Source organism: Cyprinodon tularosa, unplaced genomic scaffold, assembly GCF_016077235.1.
Source record: "Cyprinodon tularosa strain WSP-4 unplaced genomic scaffold, ASM1607723v1 ctg662, whole genome shotgun sequence".
NCBI classification, from domain to species: Eukaryota; Metazoa; Chordata; class Actinopteri; order Cyprinodontiformes; family Cyprinodontidae; genus Cyprinodon; species Cyprinodon tularosa.
The window spans coordinates 153036-180516 of NW_024039410.1; the positions used below are offsets into that span (position 1 = coordinate 153036).

At 40.2% G+C, this 27481-nt stretch overlaps 1 protein-coding gene across 1 annotated transcript in view; it reads left to right on the forward strand.

The window, feature by feature from the left end:
* The first annotated feature begins 315 nt into the window (after positions 1–315).
* Positions 316–27481, forward strand: part of uvrag (UV radiation resistance associated gene) — a 191677-nt gene continuing 164511 nt past the window's right edge. Inside the window, exons 1-6 of the mRNA XM_038267137.1 lie at positions 316–628; positions 12304–12421; positions 15959–15993; positions 17394–17555; positions 24287–24361; positions 24465–24550. Of these exons, the coding sequence (XP_038123065.1) occupies positions 536–628; positions 12304–12421; positions 15959–15993; positions 17394–17555; positions 24287–24361; positions 24465–24550 (569 nt within the window). The 5' untranslated portion in view covers positions 316–535. The remainder of the gene's footprint in view (positions 629–12303; positions 12422–15958; positions 15994–17393; positions 17556–24286; positions 24362–24464; positions 24551–27481) is intronic.

Consider the following 27481-nt stretch of genomic DNA (forward strand, 5'->3'; position numbering starts at 1 on the left):
CAAAACAAAAAAATAAATAGATCAACGAAAAAAAAAATACAGAATTGCTTTAATTCTAATATTAAACATAGAAGTTTAATTGCTGGGGACTTTTTTAACAGAGAAAGTGTGCAGCCCGGTGCTGTTCTGTCACTTGAATGTCACGCTGCTCCTACAACTTCCTCATATTTAGCAGATTTTACAGAATTTAGCGGACGCTGGCCTATTCCTGGTTGACTAACGCATCTTTCAACCAATAGGAACGCTCATTGCCAAGACCGAGCCCCGCCCTCTTTTGATGGACGTCCGTTTGAGCCAATCACGGACCTCCTTGACGTACTTCCAATTCGGAAACGGACTTCCGAAGCAATTGTAGCAGATAGCCTGCACTTTGTTTACGTCTGACCAGCTGCTGGACTGACAGCTCCCGGAGAGCTTTAAACGCGTGTCTGAGCGCCTGCCGTGGTTCCCTGCATCTTGGTGAACTTTCGGAGGGAAACACTGGGGATGGAGCGTTTTGTTGAATGAGGGGGACTCGCTAGATGCCGACAGGAGGATGAACTCCATCACCGGTCGGGCTCTTGCCTCTGTCACCAACTCTGGAGCTTCATCCTCTCGAGCCCTGCATGTGGAGCTCACCTCCCAGCAGGTAGGCCTCCCCCTGCCCCCTCCCGCGGGTGGAAACAGAGGAGAACTTTGATGGAGTCATGTGTTTGTGTGTTTGGAGGAAATCAGGCCTGTCGAGCTAGCCACAGCTAGCTTGTTTTAGCTAGCTTGTAGAATATAAACTGACCTCTTGAACTCTGGGTTCTCTTAAAACTATCTAAATACATTTTGTATAATTATGACAATCCTCTTATTTCTCTATTGGGTGTGTTATTTATGGTAAAAAAATCACTAATTGTGTTGACAGCAGCACTGCTTCAGAAAATGTGACACAACTGGACGTTAGATCAGTCAGCATGTGACAGGTCACTCACTGGAAGCCGATAAGCTAAACGGCTATACTCACTGCAATCGTTGTACTACTGTTTTTTTAAATTATTTTTTCGCTTCTAAATGATATTGTCTTCAATTTTCATTTAAACGTGTTAGTTGTTAATAAAGAAAAGCTGATAATCTCGTTCATTCATTTGGAGGCATGGTTAAGAACGCTTGTAAGCGCGCGCAACACTCCCATATTTTGGTACAAATGCAAACAAAAGGAAGCTTCATGAGCCTTTTTGTTTTTGATAAGTTAAACCACTTTCCTCTACATCTATTGGCATTCTGAGAAACAGGACAGTGTAGTCTTGTTTCTCTGACTGTCACTGGCTGAAAATGCTCTCTTCATCCTCTGACATGGGAGCAGGCTGGGAGCTCATCTGCCTGGCTGAGTGTTTCCTGCCTTTTACAGTTGCTTTTTGTGTCTTTTGTGTCTCTGCTTCTGTCTCCTTGAACCCCAGTCAGCCTCGGCAGATGGCCGCTCACACTGAGCCTGGTTCTGCTGGAGGTTTCTTCCTGTTAAAAGGGAGTTTTTCCTCTCCACTGTCGCTACAAGCATGCTTATTGTGAGGGATTGCCTTTGAGTCAATGAGTCGATGCAGTCAACTGGTTTCCTTGCATAGAAAACTTTGAATCAATTTGACTGTATGATCTGGTTGAACTGTAAAGTGCCTTGAGATGACATGTGTTGTGAATTGGTGCTATAGAAATAAACTGAATTGAAAAAAAAAAATAGAATAATATACGTTTAACAATGGTAAACATGCTCAGTTTTCTTAGTATATAGTCCCTTAAACTATAAGTAACTTCATTTTTCATGGTAGTGACTGACTGGTGTTAGTCTGACTGATTTTACAGCAGGTGTTCTGAGTTCTACATACCAGCTATGTTTAAACATGATCATTCTTCCTTAAATTGATCAAAAGATCTGACTAGGCATCTATGGATGCACCAATCCAAGGGTGTAGCTCTGTGATGAAAGTTTATGGTGACGCTCTAACGTTGGAGGCTGATGGACCTACAGTTATTCCACCTGAACCCTTTTATTAGGTTTTTGCGTTTTCCAAAAATGAGCTCAAACATTTATTTATTGAATGCTTCCCTATTGTTGAGAACAAAAGAGAACCAAAATACACTAATATTTATATTTATAGATGTTAGAGAGAAGCCTTTTATTGCATGACATTATAGGGCCCAAAAAATATTAATGTATAAAAAAGAAAATATATGAATAAGAGCCGATTCCGATGCCAAAATTGATATGTCATGCATCCCTAAAAGTACGATTTAAATTCCATCCATCCAGAAAAATATGGATATGCTGCATTTTAAATATAGCAAAGCATTTTTTTTTTTTTTAAACTTTCTGGTAAACTTGGAGATATATTTTCTTACATGTTGCATATCAAAGTACATCTGTTTCCCCTTTAAATCTGCAGCTCTCACTACTTCTCTCTGTGCTTGAGAACAACACATAAAACAGACCCATTATACAGATGCAGAAATTGTAATAGAATAGACATCCATTTTTAAAAACCGAGGAACAACTACAATGGACATCTATGACAAAAGGTTAATCAGTCTTTTTGCCAACTCCATTAACAGAACCTGTTCCTCTTCGATGTCTAGCAACTCTAGATCCATCTCTGTGACCATGATATCCATTGTTGTTTTGGAAGATAAACACTCCCGCCCCTTCCACCGAAGTTCTCGCGAGTTCTCGAATAGGCTCCCCCTTGTGTTTTGGCGGGAAACTGCTGTGCGTCCCTAGAAATTCCAGACCGACGGTGCAGAAGCATACCAGCATACCTGGTTCTTGACCAGACCAAACCCACATTTGATGTGTGCGGTTGCAGAAGTCTAATCTGCCCTTAATCATGCTACGTTGCGCTTGCTTCATGGTACGGGCCGGTGACAGTGAAATCATTTCAGTAATTATCTAAATGTCTATAATGATAATAAAAGGTAGACGGACCAAACCCAGTGAACTTTTATTCAGTTCAACCTAAACTTAAAAACATTTGTAGTTTAAAAGCTGCACAAGGTTCATATGTTGATGTTCTGCTTGTTTTTAAAGTTTCTCATCATTCATCCAAACAGCCTTGAAAATATAAAAGTATTGTTCATTTTAAGATTCACATTGATCAAAATGCTATATTAGTAAATATGGTTTTCATTTTAAGCCATAAGCTGAAAAATGTCCTGTTGTCAGCCAAGTTGCACCAGAGCATGACACTACCACCGCCATGTCACTTGCATGAAAAGTGAGATTTTCGTCCCCGTAAACTCCCGTAAACTCCCGCAGATCTGCCTGATTTTCGTCAGTTTCCGACAATTTGCAACCCGTGCTTGTCCGCGTTTGTCGTGCCACAAATTGTCGGAAACGTACCGTGACGTATGTGGAGAGCGATCAGCTGTACTAATGGCCCTAATTAGCATATGAATACAGCAAACCCGCGCGGCTGGCCAAGTCTGGCTTGAATAACCTTCTCAGTATTGGCTGAAACCACTATTCTCAAACAAATGAAATCGCTCGTGATTGGCAGCAAAACCACACGTGGCCACGCCAGGCTTTAATTTTCTTACTGAGTATTGGACGGAACCACTTCTTTTTAAACAAGTAAAGTCGCTCGTGATTGGTTGGCATATATATATATTTACATATAAATTTACATATATATATATTTATTCATATATATATATATATATATATTTATTCATTCATATATTTATTCATTCATATATTTATTCATTCATATGCTGTGTATTTATGTTATCCTACACTACTACACAATTATTATGCTACCATCAAGGACATGAATGAATTTATACAGGAAATGAAGATTTGCCAGGAAGCTGTTTATGCAAAGAAAGAGCTTTATTAAAACACACACAACTATATACAACGCGTATCCAAACACATGCGTTTCTAAAAATTAAAACTCCGTGAACGGTCCGTTTGCTTCCTCGGGGTTGGAGGTAACTGGCAGCATTCCCTCCGAGGCAGGTCCGATGTGCAGACGCCTAGTGTGCGTGGCCCTGTACTTCGGCATCGCTTCTAACCGGGACTGCAGCTTAACACAGAGTTCAGAGGGATCCGGCATACGAAATGGCGGCGACCGTACAATCCATCCAGAGACACCGCCGAGGAAGGCGGACTTCCAGAGTTCCACTTCCTCATCTGCTAGCACACTCTGCCTCGCTTTCAGCAGCTGAAAAAAAAAACAATGAATCAGCGCACTGCGTATGGACACAACACATCTATCAATGCACCTGAAAAATAGTCACCAAATAAAGTCTTGCCATCTTTCTTCTGGCCCGACTCCGAGCAGATAGCCTCCGCACGCAGCGTGTGGCTGGCTGCGTATATCTGAAGCTCCTGCGTACCGTCTGAAAATACGTCTTACAGGCAGCTGGAAAACAATTAAATGAGAGTGGTATGAATGAAAAATCAAACGCAAGTCACAGTAACAAGGAAGGAGAAAACATTAAAATAAGTCACTTACACACAATGTCGTCTTTATCAACATCGTGCAAATCTGGACTTGCCGAGATGGGAGGTCTGTGAAAACAAAATGTAAAAGCTATGATCGGTATCCATCCGTATCCATTGCCTTTTACCGCAGAATGAAAGCATATTCTTTAAATCTTACCCTTGCTCCGGTTCATAGCGCCTCCAATTAGTCTCCGAGTTGTGAAGACGGCGTACTGCTTCCTGTAAATCACAAAAAATACACTTTAATAAAGCTTGTTCTAGCAAGGCTACTATTAGCCGCTATTAGCCGGTAGCTTAGGCTAGGCTGCTTTTAGCTTAGCAGGCAGTAATCGAACATATATTTACCGCTAGCATCTCTTCTTTGAGTTCGTCTTGTTCGATGCAGAGTCGCCATCGCGTCCAAGAGGAGTTTTACCCCGAAATCCAGAAGCTCCAGACCGCCTGCACAAAGCAAAGCATACATCCTCCACTGTGGCTGCACACCGCCGTTCTGAGTTTCTTGGAGATCGTAGGGAGCATGCGCGAGATGAACCAGGGTTTCCGCGGATCAATAAAAATAATTAAAAAATCATTCTTTTTTTTTTTTTTAATCAAGGCCTTAATTGGCACTAAAATTATTTAAATAGGTTTATCGAAGTATTTATAATTCTTTAATAAAAAATGCTTATAAAAACAATTTCGTCAGATATATTATATCGCTCCAGGCGGAGAAAAAGCTAGAGGATATACATATACGTATATATGTGTGTATGTGTGTGTGTTTATATACATACAGGAGTCATGGAACTGTGCTTGCAGCTCCTTCATATTTCATGTACACTAATAACTTGTGTACATGGTTCTTGTTGATGGCATTAAAATCATTTCAAATAGCATTAAAATAGCATTAAATTAGAGTCACTCATTCCTGTATGAACCCTGTGAGTACTTAATTTAATATGACATATTAAAAAAATCCCACCATCATCCAGCATATGTTCAGTTTCTGCCCAAATATGTAGATTTTTGTAACGGGGATAAGGATAATTCAAAACTGCTTTTTTTTGAATGAACTTGTTCACTACTTCCAAACTCAGCATCTCTTTTCATTCCTGTAATAAGAAGTTTCTTTTGAATGGATTTGATTAAAGTTTAAGTCCCTCGGTATAAAATAAATATTTTGATGGAGATGAGAAATCTGCTTCCTCGTTGGTGAATAACCAATAGTTTGGATCCAATCATTTAAATAAACGGTGTTAGTTTTTTTTTATATATATATTTATAAGAATTGTGCTATAATTTCTAGTCACCGATCTGTTGCTGCTATATTTTAATTTGACGAACCGGAATTTGTCGATGGTCTTTTTCCTGTTTGGTGCGATTGCAATTGCGGATCTTGACCTGGCCGGACCTTATGACCACAGTGTACTAATCTTCTCATGGCTACTTCCAACAGGATAATGCGCCATGTTATAAAGTAAATCATCTCAGACTCATTTCTTGAAACTTTTCCACTTAAGTAATTGTGAATTGAGCATATTGACAGACAACATTTTATTTTTTATCTTAAATGCAATTTTTTTTTTATAATTACTGCTCTAAATGTATTGCTCTGTCAGCTAAAGATCTGTTTTGGTCTCTATACTTTAATTAAATAAATCAATTCAAGCTAAAATGGAAGAGGCTATACTAAGCCTGATCTCTTTGTATCAGAGAATTTCTTACCCAGAAAGATGTCACTTGGGGTAAAACCCCCCCTGCAACCCTGGTTTGCATTTGTATAGCTCACAGCATGTTCATTTACATGTTAAAGCCTCCCCTAGAATTCCATGGGGGGGAGGCATGGGGGGAACACTGCCTAAGAGAGTCCACATCAATTTCTGACAATTTACGGGAGTTTTCGGCGAAGCCTGCAAATTGTCGTAAACTGCCGCTAACCTGAAGTTCCACAACAATCTACAGTGCCGCATATTGACGAAAATCCCACTTTTCATGCAGTGTGTTTAACAGATGACCTGCTGGCATCAACAACCAGCATCCAGAGCAACCTTTGCTGGATAAATTCAACCTGCAAACGTTCAACTTTCAATGTTTTTGTTTTGGTCAAAATCCGGACTGGATTGCGATGGAATACTCAACGTTTGAACGTCAGGCGGTTGAAGATGTTTGTTTCTCTGTTGCTGAGAGCTGCAGACGACACAGAGCTGTAATTCCTGGACATCATGTGTTTTTGATCCACGCTTCGTGTTTCAGGATCCAGAGTTTTCCCAAACGAAGTGATTCAACCTGTTTAACCATTGCCAAACTCTGCCTCTGCTGCTCTTGTTTCAGCTGCTCGTCATTTAGCTGCTTCTGCTTTTCATTCTTTGCAGCTTTTTTTTTTTTTAAAGCTCAAACGTTTCCTTTTTCTCCTGGATGTTTTAATCCTGTCTCATTCTCTCCTTTTTACTGGAGCTGACTTTAAAATCCAACACTAGAAAGGACATTTGGTCTCAGATGTTGAAAGTGGTGAAAACCAAGCTGTTGAGATGCATGAATAACTAAAAGCATCCTTGCATCGTGGAATATGCCAAACGTAATAAAACTGAACGAAAATCTTTTTTTTTGTATGATTACAGTTTTTTATTATTGGTTGGAGCTGAAATTGAAGTTTATCATATCGTTATCTTGATTAGTTTCTAATCATGATAAGGATTTGGATTTATGTCCAAATGATTGTAGTGACTTGTTCTTAACAAATAGAGAAAAAGAAAAAAGAATGAATCTAAACCACGGTGAGGTGTAAATCACAGCCATCATGGTGATTCGAATCAGTAGCAATTTCTTGACCCAATGATTCGATTATTTTCGATACTCCAGAATCCGCCGTGTTTGTCTTGCCTACTCTTTATGCAAGTGTGTGCAAAACAGAAATGGGGTAGTGCTAGAGGAAGCGAGGTAGGAGGGCAAAATAGGTTTAGCGTTTACACAGCACGGGAGTCAGAATTAGGTCCAGGAGCAAATGGATAAAAATAGACCGGAGACGTGTCGATGCATCGGATCATCGGCTGTCCTCTTGTATTAAATTAATAAAACTTCATGTTCTTGGCTTGCAGAGCATTTATTGATCCAACGCTCTCACAAAAAAGCTAATTTTAACTTTGTCCACTGGGTTACAACCAAAGGATCTTACATTTGCCGCAATGCAGTGATCAATAACAAATAAAAAAAACACAAAAACTACAAACAAGCGGCATATAATAAAATGCGGTGTGGCCAAAAAGTTGTGCAAGTTCTGCTACTTAGTATACTGAGAGAGGTCTGTAATTTTCATCATAGGTACACTTCAACTATAAGAGACAGAATGAGGAAAAAAAATCCAGGAAATCATATTGTAGGATTTTTAAAGAATTCATTTGCAAATTATGGTGGAAAATAAGCATCATGTAGCATGATTGTTGACCCAGTTCCTTCCCATCTTATTTCCCCCTGCATGTGGTTCTCTCTCTTCAGCTCCATTCAGAAATATGTAGGAACGTTTTTAAGGAGGGGGTTTCAAGTCCTCAGTGAAACAATCAGTTGTTTTGTTTCTCACTTCCTAATCTTCTAGTGAATCCCATGACTCAGATTCCACCTTATCCTCTGCTACAGGAAAGAAGTTAGACCACTACTGGTGGGAGTGTAGTAACGGGAAGCTGTAACATCTAATTCCTGTGCTTTCACCTCCCCCTCCTACACACACTCACACACCCCAACATATATATATATTCACAAAGACTGAGCTAATATATGAACAAGTGATGCTCTGAGAGCAAAGACTTGTTTTTGATACTTCTTGATGTGAAATTTTTGTGTGTTTGACGTGTTACTATTTATGTTTGAAGTAGAGGTGCAAACCTGTTAAAATGAAACTTGTTTCAGAGAAGCGACAATAAAACTGTGAAGCTGACACCTGAACTGGTTTTTAGCATCTTAAATAAACGACTCGCCTGGCAGACCTTTTGCTTACAGGCCCATGACCTCTTAGGGGCCCCATCACTGACACCTGGTGGGTCCCCTACGCAAACATACAACTTTGCAGATGTAATGGTGCGAAAAATTCCTCTTAAACCCACCTGATCCTGAAATGACTGAGTGCACGGGACGTATTTATACCACAACACATGGCAGATTTCACCATGATAGTGAGCCGTTTAAACACGACACAAATGGCAAAGCAGGCAGTGGTACTTTTAATTACTCTGTTAATAACTGTGTATAGTTCATTAGACGGTTGGTAAAAAATACTCATATAATATGTTTCAAAGAGCAATAAAGAATCTTAAAAGAACGATGTATTTGAGTATTTTTTACACTACGACTTGGAATTATGGGTAACCCAGAGCATACATTAAAACCATAATCATTACTTGCAATGGTTTAGCGGCGATGGATACCAAAAAGAGGAACTTAAGCAGATTCCAGAAAAGAAAAAGGAAAGAAGAGCTGCTGGAAGAATGGAAAAAATGGTCGATAAGCATCTCCCTGAAATATGTTTTTAGAACTTGGGGTGTCTGTAATGTGGTGGTGTGCTGTCATCAATGGTTCCATTCAAGGTGCGCAGTCACTTTTTTTCCGTGTGTGATGTGTGATCATATACTAGAGAATTGCATAATTATATCTTCTTACCTGATTTATGGAACTGTCACCCAATCCCGAACCTTTATCACATGTTGTACTTCAGATGGGGTCCGCCCAGATAATTCTGCATACGGGCCTATTGTTGTGTTGTTACACCATTGAAAACATGCCCAAAGGATTGGTATGTGATGAAATGACTTTATATTCAGATACGAGCACAGCTCTGACGCCTGCAGGGATGGCGATGTCATATAAGACCAAGATTAAAAATCAGTGCAAACAACAGTTTTACATGCAGAACTTTTATAGCCCTGAAAAAGTAGATGATTTTGAGTCAATTTGGAGCTTAATGAGGCGATAGTCTGGATGACCTAAAAAAAAAAATCTTTAATACATCTGAAACAGCAGTAGCAGACATCTCTATTATTTTCATGTGGGTGGGGTGTCAGCTTCATACAGCTAAAGCTCCTCCTGTTTGATACTGTTTGGGGTGTGTGAAAACTACAGCTGTACACACGCTCGATCTGAACGCACCATTAGTTTGATTACTCCGGTTAACAACTAATCAGTTATTAAATTAGTTGATGATTATTTTAATAATATATTAATCAGGATTAATCTGATTAATGGTTTCAGCCATACAGCTCAGTCTAGACATAATTCAGAACCTCACTGTAGTAAAAACACTAACTATTCTCGCTACATTATCTTTTTATTGATGGTTCTGCTCTGTTAAGTGTTGTTGTTGTTTGTGACCAATAGCAGGTCTGCTTGGCCTCCTCCATCACAACCCGAGTGGGTGGGGTCCAGCTTTTGTTCGCCAGACACTTTTCAGGTCTGATAGGACTAACAAACCCGCTAGGTCTCTTTAGAACGCGCTGTTTCAGACTGGTTTTATGTACAGCGGGGAGTTTGGTGCTTTTCTGGTCTCTACAAACAGGGGTGTGAAAAGTGTTTACCCCCTTCCTGGTTTCTTCTCTTTCATGTTTAGCACACTAAAGTGTTTCAGAACATCAAACACATCTTAATAGTAGTCAAAAAGAAGACTAGTAAACATCTCTTATAGTGCCAGTAGTGTATGAGGACATTATATAGGGTGTTGGCCTCCAGTCGGTTGGTATGTCAAAAAGGAGGCAAAGGAAAACTACTCAATTTGTCAAGACCATATTTTACCTCCTACTTGATTTTTAAGTTATTTGATTGTGATGTATTGTTTCATTTATTTTTGCGCTCTTCAAGGTCTTCAATCAAAGGGCATGTCATTGTTTAACGAACAGCTGATTTGCTGCTGGATGGAGTGTTTTTTAGGATTTAGATCAATCCTGAAAGCTAGCCTGCCCCGGAGCAGGTTTGTTGTTAAGAGAATGTTACCATGGTGACTAGCCTTGCTAAGAAAGAATCCAGCTTAAGTGGTACAGGGAGGTAAGGTTTGAAGCTGAAGTTGCCTCACTAACCCAGTAATCCTGCTTCGTGGTCCAGGCCTCAGCAAGTTCACCTCTGAATGGCTGCAGAAAAAAAAAATCCAGACCTGATTCCTATTCAGATGCTTTACCTCACTAACACTTCATTTAGCACCCATACTATTAATATTTTCAAGGCCAACCACTTTTCACACAAGGTCATGGAGATTCATTTGCATTCTAGGTTTACTTGTGTCATCTAATGTCTAATAATATCGAAGGTTCTTCAATTTTTTTGAATTGTTGAAGTGCAAAAAACATGTAAAAGAATAATAAATCAGGAAGTAAGCCAACATTTTGTCACATGGATGTTAGCTTCCTGTTGTTCAGCTCTGATGTTGGCCTCCTGTCGGTCGATCTGATGTTAGCCTCCTGTCGGTCGATCTGATGTTGGCCTCCTGTCGGTCGATCTGATGTTGGCCTCCTGTCGGTCGATCTGATGTTAGCCTCCTGTTGGTCGATCTGATGTTGGCCTCCTGTCGGTCGATCTGATGTTAGCCTCCTGTCGGTCGATCTGATGTTGGCCTCCTGTCGGTCGATCTGATGTTAGCCTCCTGTCGGTCGATCTGATGTTAGCCTCCTGTCGGTCGATCTGATGTTGGCCTCCTGTCGGTCGATCTGATGTTAGCCTCCTGTCGGTCAGTTCTGATGTTGGCCTCCTGTCGGTCGATCTGATGTTAGCCTCCTGTCGGTCGATCTGATGTTGGCCTCCTGTCGGTCGATCTGATGTTGGCCTCATGTCGGTCGATCTGATGTTGGCCTCCTGTCGGTCGATCTGATGTTGGCCTCCTGTCGGTCGATCTGATGTTGGCCTCCTGTCGGTCGGTTCTGATGTTGGCCTCCAGTCGGTCGATCTGATGTTGGCCTCCAGTCGGTCGATCTGATGTTGGCCTCCAGTCGGTCGATCTGATGTTGGCCTCCAGTCGGTCGATCTGATGTTGGCCTCCAGTCGGTCGGTTCTGATGTTAGCCTCCTGTCGGTCGATCTGATGTTGGCCTCCTGTCGGTCGGTTCTGATGTTGGCCTCCAGTCGGTCGATCTGATGTTGGCCTCCAGTCGGTCGGTTCTGATGTTGGCCTCCAGTCGGTCGGTTCTGATGTTGGCCTCCAGTCGGTCGGTTCTGATGTTGGCCTCCAGTCGGTCGATCTGATGTTGGCCTCCAGTCGGTCGGTTCTGATGTTGGCCTCCAGTCGGTCGGTTCTGATGTTGGCCTCCAGTCGGTCGATCTGATGTTGGCCTCCAGTCGGTCGGTTCTGATGTTGGCCTCCAGTCGGTCGATCTGATGTTGGCCTCCAGTCGGTCGGTTCTGATGTTGGCCTCCAGTCGGTCGGTTCTGATGTTGGCCTCCAGTCGGTCGGTTCTGATGTTGGCCTCCTGTCGGTCGGTTCTGATGTTGGCCTCCAGTCGGTCGATCTGATGTTGGCCTCCTGTCGGTCGGTTCTGATGTTGGCCTCCAGTCGGTCGATCTGATGTTGGCCTCCAGTCGGTCGATCTGATGTTGGCCTCCAGTCGGTCGATCTGATGTTGGCCTCCAGTCGGTCGGTTCTGATGTTGGCCTCCTGTCGGTCGGTTCTGATGTTGGCCTCCAGTCGGTCGATCTGATGTTGGCCTCCAGTCGGTCGGTTCTGATGTTGCCCTCCAGTCGGTCGGTTCTGATGTTGGCCTCCTGTCGGTCGGTTCTGATGTTGGCCTCCAGTCGGTCGATCTGATGTTGGCCTCCAGTCGGTCGATCTGATGTTGGCCTCCTGTCGGTCGGTTCTGACGTGAGTCTCCTGTAGGTAACATGTTTCTTTTTCTCTACTCACAGAGACGGTTGCGTCACCTCCGGAGCATTGCTGCCAGGAACATAGTGAACAAGAATGGCTCTCCACTGCTGGACACTTACTTCACCCTCCACCTCTGTGTAGGAGATCGCATTTCTAGAGGTCAGTAGAAACACCAGAAACAAACAAACTATCACCTCTTCTTGTTTTTCAGAAGCTCTCATTTGAATCCAAAAGGCAACCAATGTTCTCACATTCCTTTAATATCCAACAGTTACCGACCAGTCACTAAAAAAAATAAAAAAAATTCAGCTTTCTTGTAAGCTGTGTTTGAAACGCAGTGATTTGATCTCTAACAAAGGTTTAAAATGTCCAAGCAAAGCAGACTCTTAGTGCACTGGATTTGAGACGATCACAAAAAACACACAAAGTAAAATGCAGTCAAAGAAGCTAAAAAATGCATTTACTTTTACTTTTGTTTTATATGGCACAATCAGAACTGGTTTGCTTTAAGGAAATATAACAATTTCATTTTCTGCATTTCTGTCATGTAAGGAACACCTGGGGCCTAAAGCCAGGCTGGGATTGATGCTCGGTTGTTTCGTTAAAAGCGGCAATATTAATTTATTTTCTGTGTGCTTGGGATGTGTGGAGTAATTAAAGGACAACTCGCCCCCAAACCATCTTTTGTTTGCTGATAAACTGTCTGAAGATGTCTTACAGTGCTGTTTACACATACCAAGCATTATTTTTATTTATTTACAGCATCCTGAGGTTAAAAGGCATTGCTATATGGAGTGAATTTTTTTTCATTGTTATTGCAGACAAAGAACATGTTTTTGTTTATACAAATTTAAAAAAACTCTGAAATATATTTTTTTCAGTCTTTTTTTCTGATTTTTTTTTTCTTTTAAAGATTTACCTTTTAAAATATATTACTCTCATTTTCAGATTGATTTTTAGGACTTGCTTTCTTTTCAAATGTGTTTTACAGATATCATTGTTTTAACTTTAAATAAGACTGCTGCTAAAGTCCATGCAGGCCAATAGAAATGTGCCTTTACTTGTCACTGTGTTCGAATGTGATCAGTAAAACGTAATCTGAAAGAAATAATTTATTAAACTGAGTCTGATAAAGAGAAATCTGGAGAAAAAAAAATAAAATCTAAGAAAACAACTAAGACAATTCCAAAATTTTATTTCCGTAATTGTGTTGTTTTTTTTTCTAATTACCATGTTAAAAAAAAAAAACTAATTCAAAATCATATCATTAGCTAGATGTAATGTAGGCCAATTCAGGGGAGCTAATGCCAGCTGCTCCACCGTGGACAGTGGTGGTCCATTTAGGGATTCATGATAAATGATTTTGTTAGGATTGAACTGAAAATAAATTGTGTTTGTCTACTTTACAAGAGTGGTTAAAAATAGTTGATGCATTAAATTTGGATTACAAAACAGTCTGTATCATCAGCCTGTTGCAGGGGTCGGCAACCCGCCGCTCCATGTTGAGGCTCCCTGAAGCTTTTTCAAAAATGTATCAAAATGGAAAATATGTTTTTTTTTTTTTGTTTGTTTTTTTTGCAGGTCAAACAAATTTTATTTTCCAATGCTGTACATTTTTTTTATAATAAATAATAATAAAAAAAAAAAAAAATAAATGTAAACATTTCTGGCAACGAAGATTTGCGTCACAGCCTGCAGCACGTGTTTCAGTGCTGCGCGGTGCCTGGCAGGTGGCTGTAGTAAACAAAGCGGCGGGTGGGTCTCAGGCAGTGGATGCCAAAGGAAAAAAAAAAAGAAGATGGATGATGAGAATAGAGGATTCAAAGAAGAATGGACCGAATCACTTTCTTTCATTACAAATGTGGAAAGATTGCCTGCATGCGTGCGTTTGCATAAAAACCTGCTGTTATTAACCTTCTGGCATTGCTTCATCATTCCCCCAATCTGTTAGACGTGCTGACCTTCTCATAGGATTGCAATCACTACAGCAGGTTTAATTCAACCCAGAGATGCTGAACAGGTGCTTAGGTTGCTTATTTGTTTTGTGTGAGAAAGGCTATTGACCACTTAGGTCTTTCCTTTAATCAAAACAAGGACTTTTCGAATTGATAGCAGCGGCAGAAAGACTTTTCATAGATCCCTTCCCCCTCGTGGGACTGGTGCCCATCTCCAGCCATCAATGAGCGTCAGGCAGGACACGCCCTGGACGGGTCACCAGTCCATCACAGAGCAGCTTTTTCATAGATGTTCAGTTATTCTTTACAATAAGACCAAATAAAGTTGAAAGTTGTGAACGAACAAGGAAGGAGATCATTTCCTGCAAGCTTTTAGTGAGCATTGCTTGCATTGTACGCCCTTTACTAAAAATGTTAGTAATCTAATATTTTGATCTGGGAGCTGCCAGGGAGACGGATACAGCACTGCTGATGCAGATCGCTATGATCACTCCCCTGAAACAGTTTATTAACGCCTAAATTAACATAACATTTCAAAATGCTTTTATTATTCTTGTGCCTGCGGTTTGCACCATATACCTGAAAAACGATAACATCTACTTCCAGCTGCCACAAGCAGAAGGGGAAAATCCCCAAGAGGCGACCAGGCCTGAGACAGCTGCTGCTGGGGATTCCCAGTGAGTGCACACTGTCCATCTGTGGGGGTCTGAGTGGCTCAGACAGCGAAATAATATCATAAGGCAGGATCGAGATCTTAATGAACTGGCTGCACAGACGCTCTCTGCCATCGAACACAGGAGCAGCAGAGTCATCTGGACACACTTTACTGGAGCATCAAAGATGTCTGACCTTAATGTGGCTGTGATTGAATGTGATCAGTAAAACGCAGTCTGACAGAAATAATTCATTAAACTGAGTCTGAAAAAGAGAAATCTGAAAAAATCAAGTCTAAGAAAACGGCAAAGTTACTCTTAAAACCTTTTTTTTTGTTTATCCAAGACGTTTCTAAAATGTAATTTCCGGATTACTTTTTTTCTAAAGTTTTATTTCCGGATTGTGTTTTTCTTTTTCTAATTACCATGTAAAAAGAAATAAATAACTTGTTCAAAATTCACTTCATATTACTGCATATGTTTTTTTCTTTAGCATTACACTTTCTGATTGTTTGAATTAACCTATGAAACATAATATTGTACCTAAAAATTATCTCATATCTTACTAATAAAATTTCCACCTCTATCAAGCACACATACTTCCCTTAATCAGGACAAAAATAGTGTTGCATCAAAAACAAAAGGTTAGCTGCATTCCACCTCGACATGCCAGAAACAGCCTTTCAGAGTCTAAATTTCCACTCCGTGGAAAGCCTAAAGATGTGATGCACCCTACGAAATATTCCTAGCTAAAAGCCTGATTTCCTGGATTGACCTGCCGGTACTTTGAATCAGTCTCAAACAGAAGATATGTGAGATGACTCAGACTGGTTGCACATAGAAATACATAATCTGACTAAACAACTACTTTTAGATAGATTTGCATGGCTGCTATGCAGAAATAGACCAATAATAATAATAGCGATATGAATTCTTTGGACTCAAAAGAACCCGTCTGCATTTAGAAACTTGTTTAAGGTGAGCCTAACTGAGCTTTATTTTGATCTGGTCTGGTAAGTTCAGAATGCTGGAGATTCTGTGCAGGTTTCTTATAGATGTTAATCTTTTCCATGTGTTTTTTGTTTCAGACTTTTACAAGAGTGAAGTCATTCGAGACTCACTGGTGAGTATGCTGCCACTTCCTGTCTGTCTGCTGTTATGTCACCAACATAGCGTTATGGCATCTGGTTCATTTAGTGGGATACAGCCGAGAGAAAACACCAGCTCTTTGCATAACAGCAAGAGGAAAGCTGGCAGATAATTGTTAATCTTATCCTCATTTATCAGAGGCTTCTCTACTGATTGTGTTGGTTCAACCCCTTGAAGCCTGAATTGATATAAATGTACATATAAAAACACATTTTGTGTTTCCTTTTCCCTTTAATGCCATGCCAATTTAAAATGGTTAATGTTACTAAATAAATAGAAATGAAGGTAATGTATATTTTGTAACAGCAGTTGTAACTACATAATAACATACACTGTGACTAGCACTGGGGTGATGCATAAACATTATGATGGATGTTTGCCTACACTGCAAACTGAAAATGTCTTAAAATAAGTGTATTTACCCTTAATATGAGAAGGAAAATGAGATGATCTGCCAATGGAATGAGCATTTTTACCCTTAAAATAAGAGAATTAGATATTATGCACTTGAAATAAGAGAATGCAGTTGTTTTTGTTTCTTATTTTAAATGTACATTGTCTTGTTCCAATGGCAAAGTGTCTCTCTTACCTGCTCAATGCAAGAAAAAAACGCTTTTATTTTAAGAAAAATGTACTTAGATTTAAATTTTTTGCAGTGTAATACAAACGGTTTGTTGTTTATTAACAACAACAGGCATCAAAAGGTTAAAGACGGATAAAAACATATTAAGCTGAGTTAACAGCAGAACTGAGTCTGATATAAACTTTCTGAGGCTCTGAGTTTTCAGTATATCAGTGGATGACGGTCTGTTTTCTTCATTTTCTATTCTCCTGTCTCTGGTTTTTGTTTCTTTGCTTTTTAAACCTTCTGTCCTTAAAATGTCCCAGAGAGGCAGGGAATTTTCTCCCTGTTTGGTCTGAAGAAAAATATTCGCCATCAACCCATAACACACCCCAGTAGAAATATTGGTATTTTGGGTCATATAATGGAGAAATTCAATTTAAACAAAAGAAAATCATGAGCTCCATTTTACACCTTGTTTGGCTGTTTTTATTTAATTCTTTACTATGTGCAGTGAAGAAAATAAGAATTTGAACATCCTGCTATTTTGCAAGTTCTTCCTCTTAGAATTAATGGAGGCGTCAGAAATTGTCATCGTAGGTGGATGTTCACTGTGAGACATAATCTAAAAAAAATAATCCAGAATTCACAATATGTGATTTATTTTCCTCACTGTAGCTCAAATGTAGGTTAGAGTGAGACATTTAGACCGAGTTCTTACACCTGATGTGACCCTGGTTGATTTTATTCAGCCCTGGATTCTTGTGTCATTAGGTGCCAGAGTTCAGGTGTGTGTTTTTATGTCTCCTTAGAACCCGACCTGGCGGAGCCTGGACTTTGGTATGCTTCCAGACCTCCTGGATACGTCGGTGTCTTGCTTTGTGGTGAGGATATGGGGCGGACAGGAAGAACAGTACCAGCTCCTCATTGAATGGAAGGTCAACCTGGATGGCCTCAGATACACGGGACAGCAGGTCAGCAACCGTTAATCGTTTCACTCTACGAATCATTTAAGAAGCAGCAAATAGTTTTATCTTGTATAAAAAAAATGGATAACATGAAGGGCTATTTTTTTTTTTTTTTTGTATATATGCTAACTTAAAAAATAGTACATCATTATACACTCACCGGCCACTTTATTAGGTACCCCATGCTAGTAACGGGTTGGACCCCCTTTTGCCTTCAGAACTGCCTCAATTCTTCGTGGCATAGATTCAACAAGGTGCTGGAAGCATTCCTCAGGGAGTTTGGTCCATATTGACATGATGGCATCACACAGTTGCCGCAGATTTGTCGGCTGCACATCCATGATGCGAATCTCCCGTTCCACCACATCCCAAAGATGCTCTATTGGATTGAGATCTGGTGACTGTGGAGGCCATTTGAGTACAGTGAACTCATTGTCATGTTCAAGAAACCAGTCTGAGATGATTCCAGCTTTATGACATGGCGCATTATCCTGCTGAAAGTAGCCATCAGAAGTTGGGTACATTGTGGTCATAAAGGGATGGACATGGTCAGCAACAATACTCAGGTAGGCTGTGGCGTTGCAACGATGCTCAATTGGTACCAAGGGGCCCAAAGAGTGCCAAGAAAATATTCCCCACACCATGACACCACCACCAACAGCCTGAACCGTTGATACAAGGCAGGATGGATCCATGCTTTCATGTTGTAGACGCCAAATTCTGACCCTACCTTCCGAATGTCGCAGCAGAAATTGAGACTCATCAGACCAGGCAACGTTTTTCCAATCTTCTATTGTCCAATTTCCATGAGCTTGTGCAAATTGTAGCCTCAGTTTCCTGTTCTTAGCTGAAAGGAGTGGCACCCGGTGTGGTCTTCTGCTGCTGTAGCCCATCTGCCTCAAAGTTCGACGTACTGTGCGTTCAGAGATGCTCTTCTGCCCACCTTGGTTGTAACGGGTGGTTATTTGAGTCACTGTTGCCCTTCTATCAGCTCCAACCAGTCTGGCAATTCTCCTCTAACCTCTGGCATCAACAAGGCATTTCCGCCCACAGAACTGCCGCTCACTGGATGTTTTTTCTTTTTCGGACCATTCTCTGTAAACCCTAGAGATGGTTGTGCGTGAAAATCCCAGTAGATCAGCAGTTTCTGAAATACTCAGACCAGCCCTTCTGGCACCAACAATCATGCCACGTTCAAAGTCACTCAAATCACCTTTCTTCCCCATACTGATGCTCGGTTTGAACTGCAGGAGATTGTCTTGACCATGTCTACATGCCTAAATGCACTGAGTTGCCGCCATGTGATTGGCTGCTTAGAAATTAAGTGTTAACGGGCAGTTAGACAGGTGTGCCTAATAAAGTGGCCGGTGAGTGTATATGAAATACTGTTGTTGCAGCTGTATTAAATACTGACTGAATAAACAGAAATGTTTTGCAAAAATGCACATTATTAAATATACAACAAATCATGATCCTATTGAACGTATATTGAAACACTTAGAATGTCCAATGTACAGCGATGTAAGAGTATAATTTAAAGACAGGGTATGTTGCTTTATGAAATTTATTTCATCGAAATCCAGTGGATGCTAACTAGGGCGGTGCAGTTTGTAGCACTGCTGCCTTGCAGCAAGAAGGTTAAGGGTTCGATTCCTGGCCCGGGTCTTTCTGCATGGAGTTTGCATGTTCTCTCTGGCGATCTGTCCAGGGTGGGCCCCAAATAGGCACCAGATCCCCTTGTGACCCCAGCAGGGGTAAGCGTGAGGAAAATGGATGGATTATTGTTAACAAGGATATAATTCTCCATTTTTTATTGTAAGCTAACTGATTGTTCTAGTTATTCTCAGAGGAATGGTAAAACCAGAACCATGACGTGCATTAAATCACTAAAAACCTCTCAATCTACCGTTATTGTTGCTAGCTTTGTCTCATTCTGTCTTGTTACAAACGTTTATCCTCGGTTAACCTCATAATGTTCATTCAGCATCTTTGTCTCCATTAAACAGTGTAAATAATCCCTGATCAAAATCTGGATCCATTCATGTTTCTGCTTTAGCTTGCTTCCCTCCAGCCTGCTTTACTTTCTTGTTAATACCAGTGAGGCTGTTATAATGGCGCCCTCTAGTGGATAGCAGTAATACAACATAAAAAGCTTTTCTTTTAATTGGACGTTATCAATGAATCAGATGGAAAATTCTTTAATCTAATAAACCATTAACCGACACTTATAAGTTAATATTTGTTTATATTCCTAGTTGCTGCTCTTAAGTCTTTAACCTTTTCTTATCTTATTTCCATCTGGTTGTTTACGAAGGCAATGTCATAGGTAATATGGCAGGAAAGTGTGAAGATAATGATTTTTAAATTATGACCACATACGAAGATTGTTAAGGTTTGCTGAAAACAACACAGTCTTGCATAACTAAAACAGAGAATGATGTATAGTTTAGTACTGCAACGCTTCAGACTTTTTTATTCCATGCCCCTGAATAAATACTTTGAGAGCTCACGTTTTTTCCCCATTACATCTGATAGTCTTTGGAGGTATTAGAGCTGGGCCCTTTGCCAAACATAAAAATTGTGATTTTTACCTCCTTCCATGTCACTTGTCCTCCTGACCAGGAGTCTTCAATGTTTTCCAGGCCAAGGACCTCAAACTGATGGCCAGATGGAGCAGGGACCCCCTAATTATATATATTGTATGAAATTGTGTTAGGTAGGAGGTCTTCAACAGGACCCCCTGTTGAAGACCTCCGCTCTATACTAAGCAGAGGGATGTTCATGTTTAGCTTCCAGGTTTATGACCTTGGATGTTCTACTATTAAAGCTGCTACTAGCTTTCATGGACAGATGTGCAACCCTCTCCTTTCCCTTCTGCGTGTTTTTATTTAGGAGGTAAAAACTGCAAATAGCAGAACAAAAAAATCCAACATTTTTTGCCGGCAAGTTTTGAATCTTTTGTTAAAGTAGAAGCAATTATAACTGTTTTATAGACAATCCAGTTATTAAATATTTAAGTGGGGCTATTGGAGCACGCTTACTTTTCTTTGTACGGGGAGGAGAGGGGGACAAAAAAAAATTTCCTGGCTTTTCATGTAGACCTAGGGGAGTGTTAACCTTTTATATCCATTCATGCTCAATTTTCATTGTCTTAGAGAAGCTTAGATCACGACTTTCATGCAGCGTCTCCACACTTGGCAGGATGATCTTCCCGATGATCGGTCCCCAGAGACTCCTAGTATCAGAAGTTATCATTAAATATGTGGCAAAGATCTGCATGAATCTGTGTGAGAAAGCTGTGTGAAATGGACTTTAGAATAAAATAATTGAAATTCTTTGCATAAACCATCAGAAAAGTCTTTTAGATTCTATAAAACTTCTCCAAAGTGTCCTGTAGGTCCTGCGGCTCCACCTCATGCAACAGGAGCTGGTGCTTAAACAGCTCTTTGGGCTGTAAATGTTTCAGATCCCTGTTGTAGAAGAAAAGCACCAGCAGCATGACGCTGCCACCACAATGTTTTATCATGAGGAAGGTAGAAACAAGGAGATGCGCAGTAGGTTTGCCTGCTGACCACAGGTTAATTGTAGTTTTTAATCTGACCACTCCATCGTCTTCTTCATGTTGGCTTTGTCCTCCTTCAGATTTACTCCAGATTCATTTCAACAAACGTCCTTGTTAAATTTCTGTTCCTTCTGTATTGTCTTTGTTTCTCTGTCTCTTCGGTAGCGATGCCCAAGCCTCTGCCAGTATCAGCATTAATGTCTTTAAGGTTATGTTGTACCAACAAAAAGTGTTTTTCATGATTTTCATATAGAAGCACTTTTATTTTCTTAATATATTTGGGCAAGTTGGCATTTCTTAAAGCTACAGTGTGTAATAATTACAGGGATATACAGTCAGAAATGTAATATATTATACATAACTATGTTATTTATCATCATCTACGAGCTCAGCCTCTTAACCTTAATATTTGCGTTGCCTTAGAATTCGTTATTTATAATTACATAGGAGCGGGTCTCGCAGCCATGGAGGCAGACATCTTTGCGCTACGGCAGCGCAGAGCCAACAAACTAGTGATTGCGAGATCGCCAAAACGTCACAACGATGTAGAAAAAATAACGGGTATATTTATTATCTTAAGTCTTCATGAAATCTATACCCTACACAGACTAATGAAATACTATCTGTAAAATTATCTATGTAAACAAACCTCATCACTTGAGAGGGTAGGTGATGCGGACGTCGTGGAAGACATTTTGTCCCGTAACGCTCGCCGTACTGTTGGGGGGGGAGAAGCGGTGGGGGGGGAGATGTTCATGTTGCTGCGGTCTGCAGTCTGGACGTTAGTTGTCGCTGAAAATTACACACTGTAGCTTTAATACATTGACATTAATTTTTACCATCAAAATATCCATATTTTTTTTGTTCCACAGGAAATAAGCTCTTGTCCTGGATTTCAATAACACTATTGGCTTGAAACGTTGATTTTTAAAGTACGCTGGTGAAGATTCTCAGCCATCAAGATCATAGTCATTAAAAAAAAAAAAAAAAAAAATCCACTGAACTGGTCAAATCTTTGTCATTGCTAACTGATCTGATGTCAAATATTTTGGCAATAAAGGTTAAAGACTTTGCTGCTAACCTGTCTTCCCCCCTGGAAAGAACACAGCAAGGGGTCTATATTCTGTCTCTTTATCAATAATAATAATAATAATATAATTGAACTTTATTGATCTCACATTGGAGAAATTTACCTCAGCATTTAACCCATCCCCTTGGGGAGCATTGTGCGCCACCCGGCGAGCAGTGGGGGATTAATCCCGTTAGAGGGTACTCAGTGAAATACTGTAATTTTCGGACTATAAGCCGCGACTTTTCCCCATTTTTCAACCTTGCAGCTTATATAACAATGCGGCTTATCTATGAACTTTTACAGCTAACGGCCACTAGGGTTATACCTAAATCTATGGATTTTACCATCCACCATGTTGACGTCACATTTGCTTCAACACACAAGTGTTGAAGCAAAGCGGGAATGCGGAGGCCCTCCGGAAGCAGACTTCTACCGCGAGTGGTACGAGACAAAACGACAGCTAGAAAGACGGATATTAAACATAAAAAACCTGCGGCCTATAGTCCGGTGCGGCTTGTATATGTACAAATCATGCAATTTAGCTTCTGCGGCTTATATTTAGGTGCAGCTAATAGTCCGAAAATTATGGTACTTTGAAAATCAAAATTTCAAGCCAATAGTGTTATACAGGCAAGACCAAATATGGATATTTTAATGGCAAAAATGAATGTAAATGTAATAACAGGTATCTGGGGGTCTTTGACCTTTGCTTTAGAGCCATTAGCTTAAAAGGGCAAAAATATATATATATATATATACTTTAGATCCATCAGGTTTAATCTTTTATTTTAAATTCTAAAATTTGAGCTTGATGTGATTTTTTTTTATTTTTATTATTATTATTTTTTCTTTTTGTTCCACCTCCTAATAATCTTCTGTGTTGTTAACCTCTTGCAACTCATAGCTTTAGATATGAATCTAATCTAGACTCCAGTAAGATGATTACCGTTATGTTCATAGTTTTCTATTTTAACTAAAACTAAAACTCTTTCCACGTCGAGATTTGAAATATCTGTTCTCTAAATAAATAAATGTGTTGAAGTCATTCCTCCTTGTCCAGATGTGCAGGTTCACAGCTGCCCCAGCCTACAATCATTCATTCTGGCTTCAAACAATCGTCCACTTTCAGTCCGGATCCTAGTTTTCCTCCCTAACCCAGCAGAGGGGATGCCCATATATTTAGTTTTTTTTAAATAAAAGAAGCTCTCTTAAATTATGTCTATGCAGGGCCGTGCCACGCTGCTTCTGGATCGTCTTCAGATCGTATTATTCCGTTACGTTGAGAAATTGTAGCCCTTTTAAGCAGAGTTTAAACTCTAACAGGTGCGGATCCAGAGATGAGCTGTTTTCACTGTCAGTACGTTTGAAAAGTGTTCCTAACCCCACAGAAAGGTGCCTGCTACCTGCTGCTCTCCGCCGCCTCAACAAACCCACTGGAAGCTTCGCTCTGTATCAGGTTTAAATGATCTACAGGTCGTTTGGTTACCTTTTTAATTTACGCTGGATTCTTAGAAAGAAGGTTGCAAATCCTAAGTCTTCCACCGTAGTAAATCCTACATTCCTTGCAGATTTTCCTGTACTGTAAACTCTGCGCTGGAGTAAATCCTGCATCTCTGCATTCCTTTCTCATTTTACGCCGCGATAAATCTGATCCTCCTATATGTGAGCAGATGAGTTTAGCTCCCTGCTTTCTATTATTCAAAGCCTTAAGGAAATTGCTGAAGTAATTGAAGTTATTTGATTGTTTTTCTCAAGTGTGGGAAGCTTAGATTATTGTTTGATCTTCCAAATGCGTTTTACATCCATCATGAAGTTTTAATGTGTAATATAATCGATTTTGTAATTCTGCGCTCTAGTGCCAAATCTGAATGAAGCTAATCATTAAACGATGTCTGTTGTGAGTTTAGTGCATCGAATAAGAGGCCGATCAGTCTCATGATACATCAGAGCAAGCTTACGGTTCTGCTGTTCCTTCGCAGTGGGGCTGCGTTCAGAGCTCATAAACAGATAACTCAGTTTCATGCACATCCAGATGTCTCTTGTACTTTGTTCTCTCCGACCTGGTCCCCATATTCAGCCTCTACCATCCCGCTCTGCCCACAGATTCGATCCAGATACCCAAATGAGATCATATTTGGACTGAATGATGGCTACTATGCAGCTGACTTTGATCACAAGGTATTACCTTTGGCCTTTTTTTCTTTTAGTTAAGAAACAGAGTCTCCTAATAGTTGTATTTGAAAATAGAGAAGCTTCAGCGCTAAAGATGTGTCTGTTTCAGGATCCATCAGAGCGGAAGAATTACAGCCTGCTTCAGGTGGACCAATGCTCAGTCAGGAACTCCTACAGCGTTTTCTCTCTGCTCAGGTAAGAGTCCCACCACTCAGTGTTATTCTCTCAATGTACAGCCCATCTGATTTATAATGATCCAAAGGCAGCACTATATGGAGGACCAATCCTGCCATAATTAAAAATACATACAAAAATAAATGAAGGACTTAAAGTCGTAGGGAAACGGCTGTTCCAAACGTTGCATTTCCGAATTCTCCCGAGTGGTGCACGACTTTACATGAGTGAATAAAGTGAATGTGATTGGTCGATTATCAAGGAGGCGGGATTGTTGTGGTGGAAGGTTCACAAGCAAGTTTGGTTGTAGCCGGTTTGTTGGAAGCATCTCGCTAACCAGTTAGCAACTTAGTGCTAGTAGGTTCCCAATGGGAAATTCCATTGGGACCAAGTAGCACTAAATTGGTGACTTAGAAACGACACTGTCAAGGAACGCTATGGACAGAGGAAACATGCAAGAGGAGGAGAGTTTAGTGTCGGAGGTCGTGGATGAGTCTCCTCCGTCTCCTTTCAGTGGAGCACCCACAGAGCTCAAAGTATTAAGTTAAAAGTTCTCTTTTCTGTTGCTGTTGTTCAATAAAAGTATTTTTTAAGACAGGGGTGTCAAACTGGTTCCAGAAAGGGCCGTGTGGCTGCAGGTTTTCTTTCCAACCAAGCAATAGAACACCAGATTCCAGTCAACTCATCAAGGGAGTCCAATCTGAACATGATGACTTGATGATATGAATGGAGTCTGTTGTGCTATTGTTTGGTTGGAAAGAAAACCTGCAGCCACACGGCCCTTTCTGGAACCAGTTTGACACCTGTGTTTTAAGATCAATAGAGGCGAGAACATTATACTTTTAAGGGTCACTATATGGCCCATTTACCGATTTAATGCGTAATAAAAAAAAAAAAAAAGTTCACATGTTGTGAGGACTGAGGCAACCAGCGGACCTCTGAGGCTAACGGCAGCCAGGGCTAATTGTTGCCCGTCTGCAGCAGCCCTCTCTCTGCATAGCCGTCTGTGAAGGACCGCTGGCTGTGATGGAGAGTTTACTGTTTTATTTGGTAAAAATGTTCATTTGATTTGTGTTTATACGACTGTGTTCATTATTATTCCCCCAATAAGTCAAAAAGGTACGAATTCATTATTATCTAGAGACTATTAATAACAGGAGGTGAAATGCAGCTCCAGGTGAGCCGAGCAGGGGGTGATGTCATCAGTACGCTTCTGCTCCAATGGACCCATGTTTATCCTGCATGCTCCCGTTCTCCCAGAGTCCACACTTTACTGTGTTCTTCTCAAGAACATACTTAGCGAGAACACGAGTCCTTACTCGGGTTCTAGTGAATTTAGAAACAGCCAACAATTGGCTCTCCAACTATACGCCTATAAAGTTCACCATTACTCTGCGAAGATTGTTATTTCAACCACTGCGTATATTAGCTGCAACATGTGAATCAAGATGCTATGACCAAAAGAATTTGATTGAAAGATGATGTTGATATATGATTGGCCGAATTTAGGTGTTCAGATAGACGTATAACTAACTGGCCTGCATAAGATAATGAAGAAAAAAACACAGATTTTTAAGACAGGATTTTTTTTTTTTATAGAAATTTTTATACATTTTACACACATACATGATTAAACCAGAATGATTCAACATTTAAATATTAATTCCCTAAGACTTTAATTATATAAAATTGTATATATAATAATTAATTGTAATTTTAATTATATAAAACTTATTTTTTAAGCAGTTTTATATAATTTAGTCCTTCATTTATTTCTGTCTGTTTTTTTGTAAAGACTTCCTCCTCTACTGGGCCAGGTATACCTGGATCTGCCTTCTTCAAGTCACTGAATTTCTTCTTTTTACCACAACTTTTGGAATGTTATACATTTTCCGTCCAGCAGATGGAGTCTGTGTGACAGCTAACAATAGGATGCTCATTTAAATCAAGATTTTCTTCTCTCTAACTGAATATAAGCAGCCAAAGCCTGCAATTTACATCATAAAAAAAAAAAAATGAAAGAAAAGTGATTATGATGCAAAAATGTATCTAAAAATTACAAACAAGTTCTTTATTTTAATGCATTTACCTGAGGTTGAGCAGGTAATTAAGCTAATACAATAAAGGGGTGAGTATTTTGGCTTCTTAATAAGATAAAATCTATTTACTGCACTGGGAAAAAAAAGATTCATAAATGTTTTTTGTCTTATTTTAAGAATGAAAAATCCTACTCTTATTAGCAAATAAGGGGGAGCCCCCACTTATTTGAAGAAAAAAAAAACTTCCTTTAATTTAGTCATTTTGTATGGGCTGAGAGCAGGGGATTGTATTTGGGGGGGTGTAACCTGAGCCCCTCCACTTCACACCACAACAAGGCGACAGAGAAAAGCTGACTCGGTTGCTAATGAGAAGGGGGAACCCTGGTAGGCTCATTAAGGGCAAGAGCCACAAGGAAACCCTGGGAGTTGTTGACAAACACAGGTTTGTTGCCCCACAGCTATATTTAAACGCGGTGAGATATAAAAACCACTGTCTAAATCCCCAGGGCTTCCCCCCCTAAGGGAAACCCTCTGTTAGCCGGGGTCTGATCATATAACAGCATAATCACATCCAGTCGTTGGTCCATGGAAAAGTAAATCTGGATAGCTTTATTTAGACTCTTGTTAAATAGGATCAGGATCCTATGATTAGGAGAACTGTGAAACATTCTACCTCTTTGTTGGGGGGGGGCGGATATGCGTTAAAGGACTTTGTAGCACGGAGGAAAAAGGAGCGAAAGCCAAAGCCTGCTGAACCTTAGCAGCTCTGCTTTATTGTTGAAGTGGTCATGCTTTATGTGTATAGCAGCGCTCTGCCTCATGAGGAGCTCCCTGGAAAAAAAAGCCCAACTTCAGCCATAACTTCTCTGACCTCTGCTCTTACATTTTCTATTACCTTCATTCACATCCTCTT